General features: G+C 48.6%; 1 protein-coding gene across 1 annotated transcript in view; it reads right to left on the reverse strand.

Annotated features, from left to right (window-relative positions):
* Window positions 1-12,579: 12,579 nt before the first annotated feature.
* Window positions 12,580-26,519, reverse strand: part of LOC146186880 (uncharacterized) — a 32,868-nt gene continuing 18,928 nt past the window's right edge. The window contains exons 3-4 of the mRNA XM_084607481.1: window positions 19,436-19,791; window positions 12,580-13,237 (exon numbers count right to left, since the gene is read on the reverse strand). Coding sequence (XP_084463607.1) covers window positions 12,875-13,237; window positions 19,436-19,765 — 693 coding nt within the window. The 5' untranslated portion in view covers window positions 19,766-19,791 and the 3' untranslated portion in view covers window positions 12,580-12,874. The remainder of the gene's footprint in view (window positions 13,238-19,435; window positions 19,792-26,519) is intronic.

The raw sequence follows: 26,519 nt of genomic DNA on the forward strand, positions 1-26,519 counted from the left end.
AAGTGGTTCGCAGAAGCGTGCTGCTGTTGTTCCCGGCCGATAAGGATGCGTCTGCCGTTCGCTTCTTGGCGACGCCTCGGGGCGAAGGGGCGAAACAAACCAAGCCTCCCGCGCGCCCGCGCCCAAGAAAATGGGAGAAAAGGAGAAAAAAAAAACAGCAGCGCTCGCTCCTTGGCCTCGGCGCGTGGGGGGTTCGACCGCAGGCTCAACTCCACGTGCGAGTCGCTTTTCACTGCGGCCTTACACGCCCCTCCCAAGAGGGTAAATGAGCTTAGCATCCGGTCATTTCAGCCTAATACAACAAAGGCCGCAACAACCCGCGAAGAAAACAAAACATGTAACACACTTCGCACGTGATTGGGACACCAAATGAATCTCGCGACACAAGATGGGTATAACAAAAAACAAATCACACATTCGGATCGGCGGACCGGACAGTGTTCGTGAAAGTCCCGCGTTCGAGCAATTGGATGTCCTGACGCCAAGTTCACGCGCACTCCACCGTTCACATCACACATTGCACCGGGTACGCGGGAACATTCACGCGTCGCCGAAAGGCCATGGCTCAAGCGTGTGCTTGCTCTACGCCCCAAGTCACATTGGGGACACGGGTTAACGCGTCGGCGTTACCATTGCTTGACCCTTTCCTGTGGGTCACCGTCCCATTGTAGTGCTGTAGGGCCAGCGCCCATCGCGCGAGTTTTGCCCCATGAGGCGTACTAGTAGTGAGATAGTAGAGGGGGTTGTGGTCAGACACCACGTTAATTTCTGCCCTGTACACCCAATGATCAAATTTCTTTAGTGCCCAGATAATGGCGAATGCTTCCCGCTCGATCGTAGACCAGCGGGTCTGCGTTGGCGTGAATCGGTGGCTGGCAAACGCTATCGGCCTTTCCCGTCCCTCGTCTCCCATCTGCGCCAAGCAAGCCCCCGCTGCAACGTCGGACGCGTCGGTGAACAGCCAATATGGCCTTTTAATGTCGGGGGTGTTCAGCGATGCAGCTTCGTACAGAGCTGACTTGAGCCTGTCGAGCGCGTTTTGCGCTTCCTGGCTCCACGGAATCGTGTTAGGTACACCTCGCCCCGTCAAAGACGTGAGTGGTGCGGCCACCTCGGCGTATCCTTCAACGCAATCGTGGTAGTAACCACATAAGCCTAGCAGACTCCGTAGCTGTCTCTTTGTTGCGGGGGGCACGAGCCCACGATTGGCCGATATCTTTTCTGGGTCGGGCCCATGGTTTCAGCCTCCCACTATGTGTCCTAGGTACTTAATGTGGGCCTGTGCGACTTGACACTTTTCCCGGCTCACTTTAAGCTTGGCGTCGCGCAACAAATCAAAAATTATTTCTAAGTGCCGCAAGTGTTCAGTCCACGAGGAAGAGAAAATGGCGATGTCATCGAGGTATGCGGCCGCATAAGCCTGATGCTTCGAGAGGAGGGTGTTCATTATCCGCTGAAAGGTGGCCGCGGCGTTCTTTAGCCCGAACGGCATGACGCGCCAAGCATATTGTCCCTCGTGAGTTACGAAGGCGGTCAGATGTTGGCTCTCCGGAGCTACCGGCACCTGCCAGTATCCGCGTCGCAAGTCTATATGAGTGATATACCTAGCGCGGCCCACCCTCATGATGAGCTCTTTAGGGGGTGACATTGGAAAGGCGTCCGTGCGCGTCGCTGCGTTTAAAGCGCGCTAGTCAACACACATGCGCATCGATCCATCCTTCTTACCCACGCACACAACGGGATGGGCGCACTCGCTTTCCACCGGATACACCAGCCCGAGGTCTAGCAACTCGTTTACCTGGCGGCTCACCTCACTCCTTAATAACTCCGGCAAGCGATATGGGAAAGTGCGTTTGAGCTGGTGGCCTTCGTGCAGCTCTATCTTATGTGCCCCAACTCGTGCGACTCCCGGCGTTTCGCTGAACAAATCAACGTAAGCGGCAAACATCTCCGAGATCTCTAGGCGGTTTTGAATAGGTAGGTGTGCGAGTTTCTCCGCATCTATCTGACAACCACCACATCTCTCAGGCACAGACCGAGGGGTGTACTCGATTTCACCAAACCCCTCGTCTTCCTCGAAAACTACTCCGACATGGCTGACACGTGCGTAGTAGGGTCGCAGCCTGTTCGCATGCACTATCGCTGTAGCCTTTTTTCCCTTGTCAATTCTGTACGAGTTCTGCCTCTCTTGCGCGGTTGCGACGAATGGACCGAGCCATTTGGAGGCCATTTTACTGCCAGGGTCTGTGTCAAAGAGCAATACCTGGTCTCCGACGACGAACGTCTTGCTCCGTGCGCGCCTGTTATACGCCTGCGCGTAACTTCCCTCACGTGCGCTCGCCGTCAAACGCGCTACTTCTGCTGCTACTTCTAGCTGCTCGCGTAGCTGTCGCAAATACTTCGCGGGTTCTTCCCTGAGTGTGTTCGGGAGGGGTTACTGGCCTGTCCATGTTTGCTGCAGAATTGCTAGCGGTCCGATAGGGTTTCTACCGAATAAGAGCCGGAACGGCGCCACATCTGTAGGGTCATGGGGGACTTCCCTGTACGCCCAGAGAACGAACGGGACCAGTCTATCCCAGCTCTTGGGATCTTTCCCCATAACATGGAACAACATGTTCTTCAAAACGCGGTTCCACCTTTCCACTGTCCCGTTGCTCTCCGTATGCTCAGGAGTCGAAAAACGCGGTGCGCATCCCAGTCTTGCTAACATCTCACGGGTCAGCTGCGCCGTGAAGTTCGTTCCCTGATCTGAACAGACTATCTCAGGTATGCCTGTGCGGCTGAAAATCGTAAGCAAGGCGTCGCATGTTGCCCTAGCGGTTAGGGATCGCAAACAGACTACCTTCGGCCACCGCGTGCACAAGTCAACGAGGCAGAGAGCGTACCTATGATCCCTGCTCGACGGAACATCTAGCGGCCCGATTATATCGACATTTACGACCTGAAACAGATGGTCGGGTCTGGTGAGAGGCGTGATGGGAACCCTATCTTTAATTCGCCTGTCTGAGCGGACTTGACAACCGTGACATGTCCTGCAGTGTCGCGTTACGTCCCCTTCTAAGCCTGGCCAGAAAAAGCTGTACTTAATTCTGGTCTTTAACTTCCGTGGCCCCAAATGGCCTCCCCAAAGCGACTCATGCGCAAGGCACAGTACCTCTTCACGCCTGCTAAGGGGGAGCACGAGCTGCTTCACTTTGCTACCGTAGATCGAGTCCCAGTGATAAAACAAGCCGTCTGAAACAAACATGCCTGCCTTCCCTGCCTTTGCGTCAGCCCACGCTTTCTTTAAGGTTTCGTCTGATACTTGGTCGGTTCTGAATACCTGGCGCTGTTTTAGGGCTGCGTCCGTGTCATCCTGGTTCAAGATTACATCTTCCTTCTCGCTTTCTTCCAGATCTACTTCACAGGGCTGTTCCGTCGCCACACCTTGTTCACCACTCATTAGTTTGTCTGCCTCAGGCCCCGCCGCTTGCTCCTCGTGTGATGTAGAGCTCAGCTTTGCGCTCTGCTCCGTCATGGTTACAGACGCGCTAACTGCTTCAGACAGAGGGCAGGCCTTATTCATAACAAGTGCCTCGTAACGACTGTCTATCTCCGAAAGCAGTTCCCAATCCTCCCTGGAGAGCAAACAATCCACTCCCTCCGCCAGCTTATCAGAAAGCGCGCATACAATGTCTACTGCCTCGGGCCCTGTTATGTGTGCGGTGGGCCGCCTGATGCTTACCGCAAGAGTGACCAGTTTTGCGTTAACCGTCTCCCCAAAGGCCGAAACTAGCTTTATCGAGCCGGATGGCTCCCGACATATACTTGGCACGAGGCCTTCCCTAACCACGGTTATCTCGCTACCGGTATCAATTATAGCTGTCGCCGGTATCCCTGCGCACTCAGTCTCCACCTGCTGTAGCTTCGATTTGCTTACCTCGTCGAATGACTGGGGCGTTTTCATCTCTGCTACTAGGGTTGTCTGGGAGGTTACTGACCCCGGTGTTTCGCATGCCTCTACGTTGGCTACAGCGACTTTTTGAGCTCGAGCGCGTTTCTCCTTCTTCTGCACGTTTTGTGAAGCGCGAGGGCATTCCTTGGCTCGGTGGCCAGATGCGCTGCACTCATAACACTGAATTGGCCGTTTGATATCATTGTTCGCCGCTTGCGGGGGTCCCTTCGGTTTTTCCGCATACACAACATTTTGTTTCGCTGCGCGTCCCTCGCCCTTAGCCTGTTCGAACGTTTGGAGAACGTCGGATATTTCATTCGGTTTTAGCCACCTCTCCTCCTCACGAAGACGCACATACTCTAAGCCCTCAGGGCTCAAGCTACACTTTATGCGATCTGCGATGATCAATGATACCAGGTCGTCTTTGGGTTCTGCGTCCCGTGACCGAAGGTAGTACTGAAAGTACGTCTTAGTGCGCGAGGTGAACTGCGCCCAAGTTTCATCGCAGCGTTTCGTCGCGCGCTCAAAGCGTTCGAGGTATTCTGAGGGCTTAAGCTTCAGCTCCTTTAAAACGGCTGTTTTTACCGACTCGTAGCTGCCACACTCGTCATCCCCGAGGTCACGGAGAAGGTACCTGACACGCTCAGCTAGTGCTAGCATGATTAAGTGAACGCGGCTTTCGTTTGGCACCTTGTACGTCGTGAAAATTCTCTCGACCTCCTCGAACCATAACGGCACGTCCGCGTGACACGGCAGCTTCAGTCCCTTAAGGACTTTAGCGCATTGGGAGACTGGATCGGGCCCCATTCGACGCTGATCGTCAATGTCTGACCTTACAGACGTCTGCCCGCTTCCCGCTATCGCCATTGCAACCGCTGGATCTAGCCCAAGTTTCTGTAACTCTAGGCGTTCCTGTGAAAGAATTTTCAATTTTTCCAGCTCAAAATCTAGTTCCATGCGGCGAATTGCAACCGCATCGGATACCGACATCTCCGCTACTTCACGTAGCGCTCCTGCTACATGCTGAGTTGTCGCATGCTGTGGCTGCTCGCTGTCATCTGTTATATCTCCTCCTGTCTCTCTCTCGCCGACGCTCGCCATCATGCTCCGTGTTAAAACCATACGCCACTTTACACTTGAGCCATAGCCACTTCAACAAAACGCAAGAAATCCCGCTTGCCCGTGCTGGTGTTGCCAGTTGGGGCCTCCGTCCCTTGGTGCCGCAGCCTCGTCGGAGTCCTTCCCCAGAACGCTGCCTCTGGTTCGGGGCCTGGATCACCTTGCTGCTTCTGGCTGGACGTGCGGACGCTTGTTGCCTAGTGGGTTCCCAGGGCCTGGGTGCTGTGGGTGATGCTCGTGGTCGCTGGTTGCCGAACCCTGTCGTGCTGCGCCAGTGATGTTTAGCTGATACTGACAATCTTCTGCAGGTAGAGGAGAACTCCACAGGTTGCCCAAGTTGAGAAAGTAGGAGACGATGATCTGATGATGGTCAGGAGGAGATATATATTTACAGAAGCAAAATAGTATACATAGGCAAAGTTACAGCAACTAGTCACACAGACAACTGTAACTTAAGAGAAAATGAAGACTCTCACACAGAGAAGTCACTTTACAGGCCCTTACTTTCCTACCGAGCGTTTCGGTTAAAGTGTAGGGGGTGTAAATACGTGCTAAGCACGAAGCTTCGATCTTGACTGACGAACATGGTCCGAGTACCGCTTTTTGATACCAGGCATCAACAAGGACCCAAGGGCGGTCACCTTAGATGATCCGCCCCGAAAATGAAGCAGCCAATCAAATTATTTAAAAACATGCCACAACCCCCGTGGGTTGGGAATAATCTTGGACCCAGGTCCTTAATTGCGCCAAATAAAAATACAACATTCAAAACACACTCTCTCCACTCGCTGGTCCCCAAACCCTCTCACACGGCGCCTGTCTTTGCCTCCCCTCCTCAGCGTGTTTGCGACGCGACCTTGCAGCTGGCGCCTTTGTGAAAGAAACGCCGCGGGGGATCTGGAGACTAGGCCACCCAGCCGTCCCGTTCCAGGAAAAGGGGGGGGGGGGGGCACTGTCCCAGAGAAGTGTACAGTCGCCGTTGCTCGGACGCAATGTCTCGCGACACAGCGGGAGGCCGCTGGGCTGATTGCCTACTTAGGAGGGCCAAGGGTCGCGCCTGTTGTCGCCTTCTGCAGGACATTTAGTGAGCGCTTGTGGCAGTGCAAAAAGCTTTATTAACGGCGTCTCCCTGCAACCATGCTTGGCGCCACGGCGGGACATCGCTGGACGAGCTGGCCGTAAAGTGGTTCGCAGAAGCGTGCTGCTGTTGTTCCCGGCCGATAAGGATGCGTCTGCCGTTCGCTTCTTGGCGACGCCTCGGGGCGAAGGGGCGAAACAAACCAAGCCTCCCGCGCGCCCGCGCCCAAGAAAAGGGGAGAAAAGGAGAAAAAAAAAAAAACAGCAGCGCTCGCTCCTTGGCCTCGGCGCGTGGGGGGTTCGACCGCCAGCTCGACTCCACGTGCGAGTCGCTTTTCACTGCGGCCTTATAGCTAGGGACAAGTCCCTTAACTATTCGGCTGGAGATCCTTGTCTTATACAATATATAGCACTGATAATCTTCCAAATTGCCTGAAAAATTTTGCGACCAACTTGCAAGTTGCTGCCGGGTCTGCTAAAATATTTAAAACTGGGGAGCAGAGAGTATCTCGAAGTGCCAGTAATAATAAATAGACGGATGAAAAATATTCTATGCAGGTACGATGCTGCGATTAAAAATTTTGCACATGACGGGTTCCAAACAATTTCAGATTATACATGTACAAATATTATTGTCAAATTTGCTCCGATAAATCTCTCTATAGTAATGTTGCCTGTACCAGGACAGGTCTTTACTACTTCCAACAGCTGCTGATGGCATGGCTCTAAGGATACTACCCGGAAATTCGCTGGTTCCTTGCTGAATGCGTAGCGTTAATTTAGAAAAGGAGCCCTAAGGAATACCTCCCGGCCTGGTATTGGCATCCCATTATGTGCTAATTATTCACTTTTGGCACATTTTCTACTTCGACTAAATCTTGGGAAAGTACTGCATTCCCTCGGATACAATGAAAACAAAAAATAAATAAATCCATTTAAAAAGTTGGCTTCTCCTCACAACTCTTAAGCCTCCTGTCTATGACCTCAAGAAAGCGCCGTTTTATGGTATATAATTAAACGGCGCTTTTTTATACATTATATATGATGTATAACAAGGCATCATCGTCTAAGGCTCATATCAACATGCATCGTATACAGTACGCAGGCGAAATCGACCGTAATTATTTTGTGGCTCTCAGATATCCAAATCTACGCGCGGGCCGTCTTGTCATCATCCAGCGGGAAATACGCCGCCTTGAACAAATATTTGCCGCTGCATTCGCTCCTTCATTAAGGATGTTTTTACTATGGATGGACAAAAAGTACAATCGTCCACGGATGGCTGAATAAGCCTCAATTTCACTGCCATATTTAGCTTTTCTTATAGGTATTTTATGCAGCACGAACTCTAATCCCAGAGAAATAAAAATTCGATCATTCAAGCCCTGTATAATGAGGTAAAAGTTCATCAGGCTAGCAGTTAATTATAGAGCACCTTGTATGGAGTAGTGTATCACGTATGACAACCTTTTGTCAGCGATGCGAGGCGCAACGAGTTCCGCAAGTTTATCAAAGCTACTCAGTGACACGCGCAGGAAGCTACGGATAGGATAACATGGATATTGATGACAGCACAGTCGCTCGTACGATTTAGGTCAGATATAAAAATCACCGGCCTCAAAGTTATCGTGAACATATTCTCTGTTGTACTCCACGCCACAGTCACGAAGTGGCAAAAGTGCCTGGTCCAGTCTGTCGCAATCTTTCAAGGACGGGTGCCCTCACCACCACCTCCGCCGAGATAATAAGGGAAGTTCAGAACTTCGCAGTTCTTCGAGCATGGCCTTTACGGAGCTGCAGAGGAGATTGGACCAATCTCCTTCCCTTCCGGAATGCTAGCCATCATGCTAGCAGTGCCTGCTGAATGACAAAAAACTGGCACAGGGCTAGAAGGCAGCGGGAGGAGAAAAAAAAGTCGCGCGAACTGCTGTAGTTCACGCGACATATCGTGAGGTCCCCATACTGCTGTGGGATCTTGATGTCTTCGTGAAAAAGCGAAAAAGAGCTGTGATTCCGCCGTGGCGGTAGCCGAGATGAGAACAGGTTCTGTATATTTTTCCGGTGACTGTATTCGCTGCGATCATCGCTTTCTGTACTTGCGCGAACCGACCTTAACCCTCGTCGCTTCTGCGCAACAAGACTACCTCTCTAACTTCTCGGCTTCAGTTTTACGTAGGCGACCTCATCTCTGAGCAGGAACAGACGTAGATGCAACTACCCACTATCGATGAAAACAACAGCTCATACGAGCGCTCTATTTCCCTGATGCTGGTGTGGGCCTTCTGCTTCGTACCGGGAAATCACAGCGGGGTGGATAAGGTCATTCGAAAGATATAGAGGAAAACGAAGAAAAAAAAAAGAGTAAAATCGGGGCATGCATAACCACTGTGCTTGACAAGTCTTTCATCGGGCGTTGTTTTGGCGCTTTTTATGATGATGATGATGACTACTCGTCGTTGTACTACAGTACTCTAGAAGACAACCTTCTATTGTAGTATATGTTTTGCGAGGAGGTGCACACGAAATGCTTGGCCTCAAAGAAGGGCGATTAGTTAAGTTATATACTGCTCGCACACCATTAGTTGCAATAGCACCGCATCATCACGAGGCTTTCCCAGTGAGCAGTGCATGCCGCAGTGAATATAGCAGTGGGGTAAATAGGATGATCAGCGGAAATGTAATCTGATACTTCCTGAACTCTTATTTATGTAATTGGTTTCTCATAATACCTACTAATAAGGTGTGAGTCGTAAGGCAATGCATAGAAAAGGCCCACCATTATTCGTAGAGAGTGCCACATTGCTACAGGACTTATTTGATTCACTTTATAGTAAACGGGCATCTGCCAAGTCCCGTGCCAATAGACTCTTTTGCGAAGCAAGACTGTTCGAAGTCCTGGATGTTTTTTTTTTGCCTTTTCCTGCAGCCGTTCTATATGAGTGTTCTAAGCACTAGTAGTATCCATGGCTTCCCTTTTCTCGAGAATGAGGTCGAAATGCTTGCAATACTTATCGTATTGTTTTTTTTTTTTTGCACTTACAAGACCAGCATAGACACATTTGTATTCAAGATAGAACACTCAGGGTTCGTCTCTGGCGCTCAGAAGATTCGCTCTAAAAGTTCTGGTCTTTGGATTGGTTCATGAAGCTCAACACCACCCCTATGTACAGCAGTGGAATGCTCATGCATGTGTGGCCTGAAAATATCTGGGCGTTCCACAGCATCCATTTATGTGCACATTACTGAAGAAAACGGATCATTTTCGTTTAGTGATTAGCTCCTATCTTTGTCCACCATCGCCTTCGAATCTTTGGTCACGCCCAGGCCAGCAACGTATCTCTGGCGGCAAAAAAAAACAAAAACTATTGTCTGTTCCAGGGCCCCCCACTGCGCGAGGTACGTATTACGTCCAGCGTTTTCAGCGGATGTTCGCAACATTTATTTTGTCAATTAATATTGGGCCAATCAAACGTGATAACCTACTCAGGCCTGCTTTCGAAGGGATGTTAATGCTGAGTGGTGTAGCGTATTTCGCATTGAATGTTTGGATCTCTTGAGATGTGTGTTCTCTTTGCTGTGGTGTACTGTAAGATACTTTAAAGGGCCACTGTCCAGGGAAGGCCCTTTTAAGCAAAGGAGCCTAGTGTTTCGATCAGGTACCGGAGATAGTTTGTGCAAAATGCTGCAGTGACACGCGCGCCACAAAGCATCGAAAATACAATTCAAAGCTCTCTCATGCTCTCCTCCGGGAAGCCAGCTTCCCCGTTTCCTGCGCTGGCCCGACGGGCCACAGCAATGACGTACGTACCCCGAACGATGTCCATTGGTCCGTCTCGCTGACTGACGGGAGAAGGATGGGTGTCTACCGCTCGCAGCGCACTTTTCCCTCGCCACGGCCAGACTGAATCCAGCGGCGCGCGCTACCTCGACCGTTTTTTTTTTCGCGCTCGCGGAGAGCTACGCCCCACCTCCCGCCAAACGCGGAGGAGGAAAGAGAAATTGTATTGCGGAGGCTAGACGACCTCGGGCAGGAGAGTGAAAAACCTTTGCGAGGGAACGGAAGGAGAGAGGCACAGAATCGGGTGATTGCGGTGGCTGTAACTGCGTTATTAGTTACTCTTTTCAAAAACATTTTGCGGCCTTGCGTTCTAGGGGCGAAGTCTCACAGTCACCGGGGAAGAAAATATTTTCGACCGGAGGGTGGACAGTGGGCCTTTAAGGAGCTAGTCCCACGTAGCAAGTTGTTTACTTTTGCAGTCGCAGCTGTCAGTGCCCCCTGAATTGGGCCAATGACATAAATAGTCATGTTTAAACGGCTTTTCTCGTGGCACTTTTTTCACTCTAAAGTGAGCAAAAATAAAGAAAACATCGTAGCTTAGGCATTTAGTTACCCGTTTCTTCTTTCGTCATTGTTAAGAGCATTCCTGTAAGCTAACTTTATGATTCTGCTCCTCAACATAAAGGTTTCCTCAAATTTTACTGACTGCCCCATGTTATTAATATTTATACAGGAAGTTTATATTTTGGTGGGGTTTTTGGTAGTCCGGTTTTTGATTGAGTACTTATATTCTGTTTCCGCACGAGTGTGTACACAAAATGGATAATAGTGCGCTTTACGTCGCCATTGTATATAGTATGCAGAAGCGAGTGTTCAAAATGACGATTTCATCGTGCACGTAAACGGATTTTATTAAATTATACCCTAAAATCTCCTTTAAACATATGCCTCAATATGAAAAATATTTTGTATCTTCGGTCACCTGTCGTCTCTGTGAAGTGAAGGAAGCAATCGAACACTGTTAAATAACAAAAATGCAGTTCTCTTTTTTGGACGTACTGTAAAGATCTCAGCGGAAAGACATGATTCTCACTGGACTCGTAGCTGGTGGAAGAGGCGCATGTTGGATTCCTACGCTGAATCTTTTGAGCCACTCAGAACTTTTAGCCAGGTATAATGTCCCAGCATTTATGAAGAAAAACGCTTTCAATCAGACTGTCTTCCGCTGTTGACCCGGCGTTTACCCTTCCCATCGAATCAGTTGTATATTTTGTGACGGCAGCGCAGCTGGGCAAAGGATCAGCGCTTTTTACATAGTACGTATGATATACAACATTCTACACGTATATTAAATACCGTGTATGTAAAAACGTCATTGACTGAGTGTTCGCGGGCTTTTCTCGCAAAGTGATTGTGGCGAAATCGATTCGTTCGCAGTGCAAGGCTTTTTACTCCTTTGCTTACCGCTGATTTTCGCTAACCACTACGTCGACGCCGGCTTTTCTGCGAAACGGTACCCATAACGCTGTGCCATTCAAGAAGGACCGTTCTCCTGCGAGGACTCCGGGAGGCCGTGATTGAAGGTTGTCTCGCGCTTCCTTCGTACTGCACCATTGAAGTGTTTTCACTGCAGTACGACTATAACGGATATTACGAGCCACACCAAACACTGACACGGCAGCCAGATTTCTCACCGATTTCCATCTGGAGACGATATTGGTCGTTTCCTTCAAGTGGCTGAAGCAAAACAAGCGAATGGAAGTTTTTTCAGGAAACATTTCACCGCGGTTGAGTTGCCCCTTTTAATTCCCATTGTGCGTGTATGTGCATGCACATGTGCATAACTTATGCGCTCATAACTTATGCGCGCATGCGCATAAGTTATGAGCGGGATTGGTATGGTTGTCTAGGTAGAACCGGAGGATTGAGCGGGACCCCGAGGGAGGAACGCTCGGACAGCCGCGTGAGCGGTCTCGTTCCCCTCCACCGCCTGGTGGGCAGACACCCATATAGCATGTTTTTTACTGGTTGCCAAATCCGAATTTTTTGTATGTGCCAATAATATGCGGTCAAGTGGCACTATCCTACCCCGCACGTAATTTCGGCAGACCTGTTGCAAGTCCGAAATTATGTAGGTTGCGTCACAGTGGGTGGCGGCCAGTGCAATCGCCACTTCCTCCAACATTAGCGCGTAGTTAATTTTTACTGAGAGCCCGTTCACCTGCCTTCCTTCGTGCACAACAGCAAAGGTGCAGATGCTATCCTCGGAGGGACCCGCTGCATCACGTAATATTTGTGCGTGTGCGTGTGTGCGCGTGTGCGCGTGTGCGCGCGTGTGTGTGCGCGCGTGTGTGTGCGCGTGCGCGTGCGCGTGCGCGTGCGCGTGTGTGTGCGTGTGTGTGCGCGTGTGTGTGTGTGTGTGTGTGCGTGTGTGTGTGTGTGTGCGTGCGTGTGTGCGTGCGTGTGTGCGTGCGTGTGCGTGTGCGTGTGCGTGTGCGCGTGCGTGTGCGCGTGCGTGTGCGACAAAAGAACACACACACAGCGTGTATACATCACCAATGCCACTCTGAGGATGTGAAAAAAGAAAAGGACACTGATTTTACTCAGCGCTTCATTCGGAGCGTTTTTGTACAAAACTGTTAGGCAAGAAATCACTGCGAGAGATCTCCACCTTTCAGCTGCAATGGGATAAACAACGGTTATAAGAAAACAGATTCGAACTGCTTAAGAGTGAGCATGGCTTGGGCAATGCAGTTTTTTCATCCACTGCGTTTTATTGGAACCATCAGCACTGCCTTGCTTGCGCAGTCAAACGCACTTGCACGCCAGGGTGCAGTTCATGCAGGAAGACAATCCGTAGATTGCGAGTCCTTCCTCGTCACCACGGTCTTTGTCTTCGGGCTACTGTCGACGGCGGTCGAACGGTTTGCAGTGGGCGGCATCGCGTCGGCATGCTCTAAACTGAGCTAGGGCGGCGCATGTGGCAGACTTCTTTCCTCTGCCGACGCTCTGACCTGGGGCATGTTGTCGAGGAGCAGTAAGCGGACAAAGCGGCGCTGCATGACCAACGCCTCACGGTGGAGGCGGAAATTTTGGTGAACGGCGTCCAAGATGTACTGGCACATTTTTACGTAGGTGACGCAGGAAGCGAGACATAACAGCACGATCGGGATGTTGCGGAACACCACGACCAACGACAGGCATGTCGCGGTCAACAGCACGACGATCCAAATGAGAAGAAGGCAAATCATACTCATGATGCTCAGGCGGATGTCGAGCCCGATCAGATAGGGCATCCACTCGAAGACCCCTATGGGCGCCCATTCAACCTGCACAGAGGATGGTGGCGGTGGTTGTGGCAGCAGCTTTGGATTCACACAGATGTAATGCATTTTAGAACACTACGTAAAAGTTAGGAGGACACAAATTCGTGGGGGAAAAATCTGCTTTGCCTCGGTAATGAGCCAGGCAATATTTTTCTTGAGCAGCGTCTTTCACTTCGTTATTTCAATAGTTTTATTGCGAAAGCAATACTACGCCAGCTCTAATCGCTCATCACTGTGTGCCGTGTGTCCCTGGTCCCTCATAAAAATTCAGCCTGCCATGAAGTCCAAATTCACGTTACACCTATACTACGGGCAGAAGCTCCCAACTCAGGTCGCTCCTTTTATACGGGAGGGTGATATCAGAATCAACCTACCAGAACCATTTGCATTCTCGTTACCCCTACGACACGCAGGTACGTAGGGGAATAATGTAGCAGGCAAAAGAAGTTTCCACCATGGCTTTCGCAATTCAACAGGGGTTAACCAGAGTTGAACCACAACAAATCTTATGGTAATATCCTTTTTTCTGCCACTTAGAATACTTTTGTTCGCAAATCCGCATCCACTAAACATTTTTGCATGGCTGTATAGGAGGGCACAAACAATTTCAGAGCACTCTTGTAACGTTTAAACATTTCCGCTGGTTCTGTATAGAGGATGCGACAGTCACTTGGGTCCATACGCGAGCGTAGCAGCGGAATGTGCTAAAACATTTAAAAAGTACTTGCTTATATTGGCTAGATAAAACACGAAAAAAAGTTTGTCATCAGGCATCTTCCATATTATTATGACTGGGGCTGTAGATGCAACTATGTGTTCTGAAGCATCGCAGTCCGAAGTGTACTAGCATGGAATGCGGATAAAAACATTGGAAATCTGATATTTTTTTGTAAACACTTCTGCATCGGCAGAGCATTGATATAAAATGCGTTGTTGGCGCGTCACAAATATGCTCCCCGGCCACGGAAATACTAAGGACGCATGCAAATTTGGATTTTTGTCTCGCATCTAATGGTTACAACTGCCGCACAAAATGTAACGGAGTGTGTTTTCCGCTACAAATATTAAGCAAGTGAAAGCGTCCCGGGGAGAGATCTGCGGATATGTAAATTTTGTGTTGCGTCTTTATGCCTTACGCGAAACACATGCTCATAGACTTCTCATTGGAAAAAGATTGTCGGGGGGTGGGGGGGGGGGGTAGCCACTTGAGTGAGGAATGGGACGCTATCATTACATGCGACGCGGGTACAGGCTTCTGTTACATTGGCCCGAAAACTAGGCTGTAGCCCTTTTGCTTAAGTCTCTTTAACCCGTATAGCTGGTTGTGAATCCAAACTATCACTACCACCAGACTCCTTCAATGCTCCTACTGGCCATGAAACCCCCGCCGAAGTTTGATGCGTGGATAAAAGCGGCCGCTAGGAGCGCCCCCACCGATCAAGGGGTCGTAAAATCTGGCTGCCGCTGCGCCGTATGGTACAGCTGCACCTAAAACTATTTTTATGCCCGTGTTACTAATACACACTTTTATTACTTTACGTGAAATTCAAGTCGATGCAATGGAGGAGGAGAAAACATTTATTTACGATGATATGATTTGGAAAGGGAGGTGCGTTTTGTTGTGGAGCTGAGTGGCAGACCCTATTTCGGGACGCCATGTGCCGCCGCCGCTGTCAGAGCTCTCTGAACCAGGACACGCTGGGCCTCCAGGTCCGAGCTGAACAGGGCCGCCTCCCAGCCCTCCCTAGTTGGCAGTTTTATAACTTTTGTATTTTGCTGGCAGGCCCACACCACGTGGTATAGGTCAGCATACTGCCCGCAGAATTTGCACCTACCGTGAATGTCGGGTCCATGTGTTTTAGTATGGCGGGATTTAGAAAACGCCCGGGTTGGAGCCGTCTAAGGTGACCCTCCTCAGATCTGTCGAGACCTTTGGCGGGTCCCGGGAGTGCCCTCTTGCAGAGGCGTAAATAATTTCTAATGTCCGCATAAGTTATGAGCGGGATTGGTATGGTTGCCTAGGTAGAACCGGAGGATTGAGCGGGACCCCGAGGGAGGAACGCTCGGACAGCCGCGTGAGCGGTCTCGTTCCCCTCCACCGCCTGGTGGGCAGACACCAATATAGCATGTTTTTTACTGGTAGCCAAATCTGAATTTCTTGTATGTGCCAATAATATGCGGGCAAGTGGCACTATCCTACCCCGCACGTAATTTCGGCAGGCCTGTTGCGAGTCCGAAATTATGTAGGCTGCGTCACGGTGGGTGGCGGCCAGTGCAATCGCCACTTCCTCCAACATTAGCGCGTCGTTAATTTTTACTGAGAGCCCGTTCACCTGCCTTCCTTCGTGCACAACAGCAAAGGTGCAGATGCTATCCTCGGAGAGACCCGCTGCATCACGTAATATCTGCCTGTCTTAGTGCCATAGTTATTTTGTGTAAATTTTGCCCTGGCTTCACGCTTCCCCTGATTATACTCGCAATTCATGTTTTTGGGGAGCGGCTTAACCGGCAAATTATTTTTTCACACTTCCGGGATGTCCACTCTGTTTTCTGTGGTGGGGAGAATCCCTAGATTAAAGTCTCGGAGGACTAGCCTGCCGGTTCTGGTCCCCTACAGCCTAGCAATTTGTCCCCTGCAGATCCGCTCATGCAATCTGCTTGCCGTTTAAATGAAGGAAGCGCTGCCTGCAGAGGCACAGCTGGCTCCTCTATGCGCGCCCGTACGTATGCGTGTGGCTTTCTGATGCGTTCATTGGCAGACTGAAACATTACCGAAAGGAGTGGTGTGCTTATTAAATTACAACCCATGACGCTTAGCGGTGTGCTCTAAGCCAAAGATCGTGAAGCTCTGTTTGCATGTTTTGACAATCGTTAAGCAATGGTTTAGCTATAATGCACTCGTCAGTAGCTAACCAATGATATAGCACTAATGTACCATGTTTGCATTACAAAGGTCTACAATTAATATTGTGAAAGAAGGCCAGGTCGAGACGGCAAGGTTGTGACGACAAGGAAAGGGATGCTGTGTCTAGCGTTTGAATCCGATGGTGAACCCAAGTGCATGCCGCAGCCGGCGCCGCGGGACGATGACGATGGTATGTACAAATGAAAGAAGAAAATCCATGGAAGGCTCACAATATCGCCAATTACTAACAAAACTATCAGATTATACCTGCTTTCACCAGTACCTATAAAATGATATCCAACACTATGTATAATACATTGCACAGTTAATTATTTATTAACTATATTAAGTTATTACCAGATTGTAGTCATTATACTTGCTCTCGTAAAATGGCTGTGCGCGTTAAAATACATAGTTCATTATTTTGGTCATGAGCTCAATCATAATTACCCATTGCTCTGTTAACTTCATATACTTCTTCTGAACGCTGCTGTTGTAAGCAGGGACGTATACATGCAACGCACGTGGCTTAGCAGACAGACTAAGTGCGATTTGACCTGTTGCTGGCTTAAAAGTCAGGGCGGGGCATACGCTGCCGATTTCTGAGTTAGTACCGCTAGAGGAGTACAGCTTGCTTTCTGAAAAGAAGCAAGTGCCTCCACATCTTATGTTCAAACTTTGGCGCTCACCAGCGATTAGCTTTGCAGAGAAGTTCACTCCCGCCTTCCCGCTGGCCCTTTCTAGGAAGACGGAAAGAGGTGGCCCAATGCGAATACGCAGCGCAGGATACGGGCCTCCGATTTCGGGGTCAGAGAAGGGTTAATTCGCAATGTTGAGCGCTGCGGTTGCCTTGACCTTATAGTGAAGTTCGGGCAATAGTGACCTCAAATAGACGGCTCCTTGCATCGCAGCACGTGTGGATATTTAGCAGAAAGCGCCAACCTGACCCCGACCGCTGAGCAATACTGCAGGCAGCTGGCAGCGTCGCTTGAAGACAACATATTCAGCTGTTCTATTTTGTGGTAATGCCACCGAGCTCGCTTTCTGATCGAGCAGTTAAAGAACAGCTTTTGCTCAAACTCCTTAAACGGTCAAAGGAGATGTCGTTAGCGGGAAGCAATCTGATCACGTAGTCCACATACCGCGACTATTCCCATGCCGAAGACTGCATCCTTGGCGCTTCTTGCAATTCCATTGTAGAGTGTGAATCCATAAATCTACATATGACACTAAACAGAACAGGATATGTTCGATAACGAGAGTATAGCTTGCGTTGTATCGCGCGAGAACGAGCAGTATACAGCCATACAGCCATTTGAATACTCAAGCTAAACAATAGTACTTGCGTGCGGTCTAGTTTGGTTAGATGATTCTGAAGACCTCTGGCAGCTCACAAACAAATAACAGCCAGTTGGTAGTGAGCGCATGATCGGCGTGAAAGTCTTGCTGTAATCGTGTGTGTGTGTGTGTGTGTGTGTGTGTGCGTGCGTGCGTGCGTGCGTGTGCGTGCGTGCGTGTGCGTGCGTGTGCGTGCGTGCGTGTGCGTGCGTGCGTGTGCGTGCGTGCGTGTGCGTGCGTGCGTGTGCGTGCGTGTGTGTGCGTGCGTGCGTGTGCGTGCGTGTGCGTGCGTGCGTGTGTGTGCGTGCGTGTGTGTGCGTGCGTGTGTGTGCGTGTGTGTGCGTGCGTGTGTGTGCGTGCGCGTGCGTGCGCGTGTGTGCGTGTGTGTGCGTGCGTGTGTGTGCGTGTGCGTGCGTGTGTGCGTGCGTGTGCGTGTGTGTGTGTGTGTGTGTGTGTGCGTGTGTGTGTAACTATGCAGCGCCAGAGGTGTTCAGAACTATCTAAACGAGCGCGGTAAGTGGGGTGCAGTCGTAATTCGCCCCAGCTCCTGTTCATCCTTAGCGCTATAATGCACAGCACAAGGGGCAAATTCGAGGCAGCTACGAACGCACGGCCAATAAGGCGATTTACCGCACATTATCGATTACACAGGCCACAGACACCCCCGCCTTATCCTCCATTAGATACTACGCAAGCAGTTCCGTCGAAATGGCTCCAAACTTGCAATTCTCGAACCTGGTTTGGTAAATCGTATTTTAGCGTAGATTACGTATCATACCGGTGTGTAAGCTGCGGATTGAGTGGGTCGCCCGGCCACATCTGGGACGGTAATGGCGGTGCGAAAACCTGTTCCATGTTCACATGACGGAGCATTTGACTGACAAATAGCGATCACACCCTCGAAATATACGAATAATGTGCTTTCAAATGTGTGCTTAAGGTCTACGGCATGATTCCGTCAATTTTGGTTTCCGATAGCATAACGGACGCACAGAACAAGCCCAATTTTCCAGAGATCCGTACGCTCACATAAATTGCTCAGTGCTTCCGATGAGAAAAACAAATATGCAGATGATTTTCGTTTCGCAAATCACCACTTTTCGATTGGGCATCACCCATGGTGTCGATGTAAACACTGGAAAGACCCCAATGCTACAGCAGTAGGTCTAAACTATTATTCTGCGCGAGCATACCCTAGAAGACATGTATCTGCTTCGTGACGACACACATAACACTTGCAGAGCTGCGAGAGTGACTCTGCGTTATAGTTACAGGGATGATACCCCGCCGCGGTGGCACAGTGGTTACGGCGCTCCACTACTGTTCCCAAGGACGCGGGATCGAATCCCGGCCTCGGCGGTCGCTTTTCGATGGAGTCGAAAAACAAGGCGCCCGTGTGCTGTACGGTGTCAGTGCACGTTAAAGAACCCCAGGCGGTCGAAATTTCCGGAGTCTCCACTACGGCGTCTCTCATAGCCTTAGTCGCTTTGGGACGTTAAAACCCATAAACCAACCAACCAGTTACAGGGATAATATATGATAATGATGATGTAAACATTTATTTCGGTAGCTTGCTAGGGGCCCTCATGCTAGGGCTTCTGCAGCAGTGGCCGCAATTCTGGCCTTTCTCCCAACTTGCGCCGATCATTCACGACCCGCCTGGCTGGCACGGTTCAAGAATGGGTATCGATTAGTGGGCCCCACGACTGGCAGGCGTTAGATGCACAGGTGCCATATCGGCCTTTTCACCTGGTGCACAAACACTCTGATAAACTTTTTTTGGACAATGGCGGTTAGTTTAAAAGAGTTCGCTCTATTTCCTTCTCCATTCTCACGCCAGTTGCACGCAAGAGGCGACCCAGAAATATGAGAACACTGAGAAAACGCTTATCATAGACAGATCTATGCATTTCCCATGATCCGCTGCCAAGGTGTGCGGAGTTAAAGCAACTATTTACCTGAAACCGGTACGAGCATATGCTGCATTTGTCGGTGTTTCTGCGCGAGAGCCACTCCTCGAGGCACTCTTTGTGGACGAGCCCGATGGTGCCTCGGCAGTTGCAAGGCGACAGCAGGTCGCCATATTGGGAGCCACCGAAGCAGATGCGGCACACATCAGACTCATCCTCGTTGTGAGAGTAACCTCTCGTGTTAGCGGTGACGTCTTCTGCAGCCGCAGAACACGGCGAACCCCCTTCGACCGCACCTTCCGACCGCGTCATAGCCGCATCGGTGCTCAGTGCTGGGGCACCCACCGTCTGGTGGTCCAAGCCTCGTCTTTCCATCATGGTCACTTTTTGGGCGCCCCGTAGTCCTGCGGGAAAAATGTATCAAATAGGGAACAGACGGCACTGATTACTACAGCGAGGCTGTGAAACTGAGGCATCCCGATCTTGAAAGTAACGGCACACTCTTACGCCAAAGTTTCTTCCTCGATTTTCCTCGCTCGCTTGGTGCGCGTGTTGCACACTTTAAGTTTCAGGCATGTGCGCCGGCCGTACACTTTGGCCACCATTAATAAGTACGCTGGTGTTTCCGTGGAGTTATTGTCTCAGTATTCGCCGCAAGATCGACCTAGAGGGGGCGCCACCATCGCTCTGATAGTGTGGATCGGCAGCCGGTGGCGTTCGCAAAAACGCACGCGGCGTATGTCTGCTTTCAGTTTACGGCGGGCTTGTTGGTGACGAAAACGTGCCTACTGAAATGCATTGGCGATTTACTGTTCAGAGTGTTTCAATACTGCAGACAAAAATCCGTGGACGTCGCAATACAGCAGAAAAAAAGATCCGCGGATTTTAGGGACGCAAGGCACACAACAACCCGCCTTTTAGAGCTGACATCACTGTGCGCGCTTTTTGCGTTGTAGGGTGCTCACAGGCCTGATACTTAGTCTTGAACATGGCATATCTCATCGCTTTTTCAACAGTGTGCACGTGTCTTATACGAGTGAGACAAGCAAATTTAGTGTCAAGTCCACGGAGATACAAGGTTTGTGCTCTGACCTGCAATACTTTAGAATGAATGAAGGCAGCCTGGTTCCTTATATTATACTTGACTCGAAGATTAAGCAGGTTAAGTGTAGCACTAACAGCGTACTGCCGGCGGGGTGCCGCAGACTTAGTGGAAATCAACTCTCAGGCACAAATCAAATCAGGCACAAGTATTCCCCAAAAACGAGATTACGCCGGCACTGTACAGGAAACTTAGCCGCACAGGAAAGCTGATTGCTCACGTGTAAAGCGCTGAGTTGATTGAGTTTGCCGAGCTCATAGCAAGGCGAATGCTTCTTGCGGCAGATAGCCTGGTAGTGTTGCACTGTGAAATGACTCTAAATGATTTCCTGAAACCGAGGGAAGTATAAGGAATTTCTGATGTGTATGATGTTGATAAATGATAAATTAGTAGTGTAATTATTTTTTTCAATGACAATGAATTTCACTATGTGAGAGAACTTTTACACACTCGACCAAATTTAGGACTATCAGCGAATAATTTTCAGCAACGTTAAAGTGCAAGCTACGAATCAGTAGCTGCGAAGACATCGTAAAAACTGCGCATGGTCGCTGTCATGTTCTGACAAGGAATTTTGAAGGCTGGAGATTTCTTTATCATTGCAGTTATTCTTGATCCATGACTCAAATTTATGGGATGCAAATTATTAGGGTTATTTCCAAAACAGCTAGGTGCCGGATATAACACTATTCTGAAAGAAATGTAGTTTATGTTATCATTGAAATATAAATATGTATTTATTCCCGAACTAAACACCGTTGGTTAAGCTCGTATGAATCTATTTTACACCCCTTCTCAGAAACAACGAGTTTGCTCGAAAGATAGCGCAGACGAAAAGGGTCTTAATGGTTTTAAGGGCTACCAGTGTACATTGATATATGTTTATTATGTAATATTTAGTGTAACAGGTGATGGGAGGATTTGTTTCTCAAACATTAGAGCATTTTCTAAAGCGATTTGTGCTTGCTAACACTGTTGCGGATGTGCAGAGGCCTTAAACAAAAACAAAAAAAAAGCATATATGGGTTTAACGCGCCATGCGACGTCGGTTATATGACGGATGATGAATGGGTGGGCTTCGGTGTCGTTAACCACGTGGGATTGTTTAGCGTGCACTCAAATCCCACAGCCGAGGAGCGCCTTTCGAAACGGCCGGGATCGAACCCCCCGTTTTTGAAATCAGCAGTCGAGTGCCCTACCATTGAGACACCAAGACAGAAGTTTAACAGCAAAAAAAAAAAAAACGTTACTCAAATATATCGTGCATACAAAGGCACAGAGGGATTTGTTCAAATTGGATTTTGCTAAGCAGCAGTCTGCGGTTGCATGTTTAATTAGCTGCGGTATGGCTGCACAGGAGGTCCCCTGTGCAGCCATTGGCTTTGGGACCTTCTTTTGTATTTACGAAATCTTTGTATTCAGTCATTGCATTGAATAAATTCTGATTGTAATTCTGATTCTAATTCTAATTCTATGCAGAAATCGAAATATATGATTTGAGCTTTTGCATTAAGTTGTATTGACGGAAGCAACCTGTTTGCTTTGACACGGCGCCTAACGACAGCACCACTTCGTTTCAGACACCGAGTGTCAAAGAATTTGAAGCGCTGAAAACCGCGACTGATGATGTCTTTTCCAGTATGACATACATACTCGATATGAACAAGTATTTTTTTTAATGTACCGTGGAGTGATAGCCTGTTCATATTTCTTTTGCAAAAGGCAGATAAACCGCGAAATGAACCAAAAGCACTCGTGCACATGCAGCACGCGCGCGTATAAATAAATCACTGCGGGCTGGCACTTGACGCGAACATGCATCCACAGTGACTAGAGTTCACTGCTATGCCGCTAGGTGGCGACTCTGCTTGATCTCAAGGCCCGTTTCAAAGGGGACGCTAATATATTCCATCCATCCATCCAAGGCCAATAATAAACAACTGCAAGAAATCGACTGGATGTTTTTGGTCATACCATAATGAATTTAGGACTAAAGCTTTTATTTGATTGAAGGGATGGCTCTCCGCCGCTGTTTGGGTAATATAGAGTTAGGAGGGATGGGAGTGTACCTTCTTCCTTCTTCACGGGTATTCAAGCTGCTTCTCATTCTTTGTCACACTATCGATCTGCACGCTGTAAGTTATGAATGCTCCTTTAAGCTCCTCCTTCAAATGACAACTGCGGAGGTTTTTGGACTTTCGTGTATTCTTTTAAAATTTTGCAGTAGGTTTTTCTCTCCGCCCCTACGCACTCTATGAAATTTGGGCACCGTGAGATAACTCATTCGCACGCGCATGACTTTTAAATGTGCAGTTTTTGTGGCTCCAGCTGAGACAATTTATCGGGCAATGCTGCGTTTCTAACGCCATAAACATTATAGCCGTGATGTCCCCTCTACTCATGATAAAGAAATTTTGAGGCCTACATTCGGTTATTTGATTACATTTATTTTATGATCTATTTTATTTGATTTTTATTTTTTTTTACATTTTATTTTATGATTTCCCTACTTTAATTCCACCATCCAATGCACGTGCGACTGTTTTTTCAATACTCTATGTGACGTTAAAATTTTATGAACTCGAACGTCGTTTCTGGCTATGAAAGCAGGCTCGGTTTCGATTTAAAGTTTTCCTTTTTAAAAATGTTTCCACTTGGAATTTCGAAAAACTATTTTGTGTCGGAGTCCGGACACACCGAGAAATGTAACGTAATCAAAAACTCAGAATGAGGAAAAATCTACCGTAGTCGCCCTTTAAGGTTGTGAAGTAACAACATCAATGGCTCTCATGCTCGCCGCCGTTTGCGGATCCTCTTTCGCGCATTGCACTTCGGTACTCGCTTAATCAGTTACTTCATAATTTGTGCCTCCATTACCTCCGACACACCAATAAGCATCCACTCATAGGCTAGAACGCTGTGTGGAAGGTCGCTGGGCATTTTTATCAACATTGCACGAACATACCTTTTTCACTGCGTGGGCTAGGGTTAGCGTACCGGACTAGTGTCCATGGTACAACTCCCATCTCACCTTCACCTTTCAAAAGAACGTCACTAGAATAAACACATTGCGTCATCGGCTGTCATTGGTTAGTTCAATTCCGATGCAAAACAGTCTAAAAATAATCACCTCTAAGAATATTTCTTCTCAAATTTGTTGGAGAAGGGCTCTTCAGCAGCGTGCGCCCACGACAGCCTTTTTCTGGTACTCACACGGAATCTCATGAAAATTGTTTTCAAGCAGACTTTGACGGATAAGCCTGTGTGTCAGGAAGGATGAGCGGTAATGTAAATAATGAGTGCATAGTGTTTAGCGGCCGACGTAGTACACGTTCGTTTTGTGCAAGTTGCCGCGGAATCATTCAATGATCGGAGGACTCTTATTACACCAAAGTCACCATCCAGTGCGCCAAGACCGATATGGTGGAAAATCATACTGGCCAATAAAGGCCCCCCTTGTCATTTTTCAAAACAAACTCAATCTATTCCCGCTTTGCCGTGCAGCGACCAATACGATCACAGATCCAAAGAAATGCATAAGAACATCAAAATAAATATCAATAAGCAATGAACGCAATTTTATAATGAATGCTGCACGCGTGGCTTTCTATAGAGTAAAAAAATTAAAATGATAGGTGCACGTGTGGCGTTTAAGGTGAGCTCCTCGCCTTGAAGCCCTATAATCAGAAGCACCATCGGCCGCATCAACGACGTCGATATTTATGGCATGCATTAACTGCAGTTAATGCATGAATACATCAGCTTAGGCACCGGAAGTACAGAGACGACAAAAATGAACGCGAAGAATGTACCGAGCACGCACTCCGGTCTTTGCATTGTTTCTGCTTTCGTGCATATATATAGTAGCAAAAGCATGCTAGAGTTGTGCACTATGCAACTAGGAACGATTCTAGCCTGATTTTGCTGACGCCCAATTATGAACGCAACGGAAGTGATTCGAAACTTGAGGTGTGCATAAGCACTCAGGTTTTTTTATTTCATTCATCACGATAGCATGCATACATTATGAAGTGTAGAAAAAACAACGAGAATCACAGCAGTCACATGCCACCGAAAATCTGAGAATGTGCAGAGATGGAGCGAGTGTATGAAGCCATCTCCGGAATGCACTATGTCATACTGCGTAGCATTCTCAATGTGAGCTGTGCAGTATGTGCAGCAGTGGGGGGGGGGGGGGGGCACAGATCTGAGAGTTTGCCGTTTGTTCTTTAGCGGGGTCGGTGTTTCCTACTCGGTGCAGATATATTGCTCTATAATTACTAATAATTACAAATATTAGACCACTTCTCAGAAGCCGATAATTCAGTTATCAGCAGAAATGCAGGGTCGCTGATACATGCAGCTATCCGGAACGACTCTTAAAGAAGAAAGGTCAGCGTGCCTAAATTGGGAACCGCAATTCTTCGACTGCGATCTACGTGATGTGAGGAAAAATATGGTGCCTTTAAACAGGTAACCTCTAAGTGAAGGCTGTAATAGCAAATCTTGTGGAAAAGCGAAATGCGTGAAACCTTTAGATGAGCAGAAAAATCGCTGGGAAAGCCTGGCTTTCTATAAGCCTTACACTAGATGTCCAATAATAAATTCTAAAGATGGAATAGATGCTCCGATTCTACACCGCCTCTAGTTCATTTATGAATGTGTTGGCGCCAGGGTCCTTATTGAAAGATCCGTATTCCTGTTAGAGACGAATTGCATCAGAGCTGAGGAAAGCCCGGGTGCACTAATTTCAGTAGCTGTCTGACCGCGATATCTCGTCCTGAAGGGATCTGGAAAATTGTAAACGATGCAATCGGTGTTCGCACAGCTGTGCCTAATCAGTTTCAGATGGCTGTCTACAGTCAACCTCTTACCGAGGGGGCTCTAGCAACGCATTTTAACACACATTACATCAGTGCCGTGGCTAACAAAGCTGCTCCTTCTGATGTGTCATCCTTTCTTGATACAACTTCTCAGACAATGTTTTTTGGTCCAGGATTGCATCCTGAAGTATACAATATATATAGGTCACTTAGGAACAGTAAAAGCACTTTCAAATATAATAACCACGTTCAAACCGTCAAGTACGTTATTGACGTCACCTGTCCAACTTTCTTACATATTTATAACGTTCATTTGGAGACAGTTGCTTTGCGCTAAGCATGAAGCGCGCAAGTGTTTCAGTTATATTTAAAGGTGGCAACTGAAGTGACCCTGCCAACTATACCAACCAGTATCAGCCCTCTCAGATTTTTTTCATGGCTTGAAAGAGTCATCATCTCTCGCAGTAGAATTTATGTCGTTCGTTCCTCTTCGGGAGGTTCTTTAAACCCTTCCTGTTATGTATTTCGGCGTAGGTAAGACCAGGAGGCGTACTTGAAGGTAATGATGGTAGAGCATATATTTACAGCATGACATATATATACCGACAGTAAAACTGGAAGTTGGAATGAATTAACAAAAAGAACACCCTGCGCTACTTTACTCTTCGAGTTAACTGGTTAGAGCCTAAGCAGAACAGCCGCGTTACATGCCTAGGCATGGAGCCCCAGCTCAGACTGGACTCAACTCTCTTGGATCGCGTCCCGTTTTACAACTTCACAACGCAAAGAAATAGGGGCGGTCATTTTCAGATGCCAGCCCCACACATCAACTGTCCAAAAATGAAATATGCTAGATGGGCACAGCCCCGTGGGTTGGCCTTAGCCTCTAACCCAGGGCCCCACTAGCAATACAAATCACAACAAACAAAGCACGGCAAAACACTTTCCCCGGTGAGGGTGTCGAACCCTCTCCTCTCGGGTTTCCCCCACTTGTGTCCCGCGCACCGCCGCCCCATCCACGCTGCCGCTGCTGGCTTAATCCTTTCCACAGTGCACTGCCCCGCGCCACCCGTGTTTACCACTACGAGCAACGACACGGAAAGGGAAAGATCAACCAGCCGCCATGCTGAAGGCCTGGCGCCGGATTAAAGGGGAGCTTCTGGCTTGCCCGCTCTGAGAAAACTACCCGAGTCAAATCCTGAGTGCT

Source organism: Amblyomma maculatum, chromosome 6 (genome assembly GCF_055883805.1).
Source record: "Amblyomma maculatum isolate TAMU_Amacu chromosome 6, ASM5588380v1, whole genome shotgun sequence".
NCBI classification, from domain to species: domain Eukaryota; kingdom Metazoa; phylum Arthropoda; class Arachnida; order Ixodida; family Ixodidae; genus Amblyomma; species Amblyomma maculatum.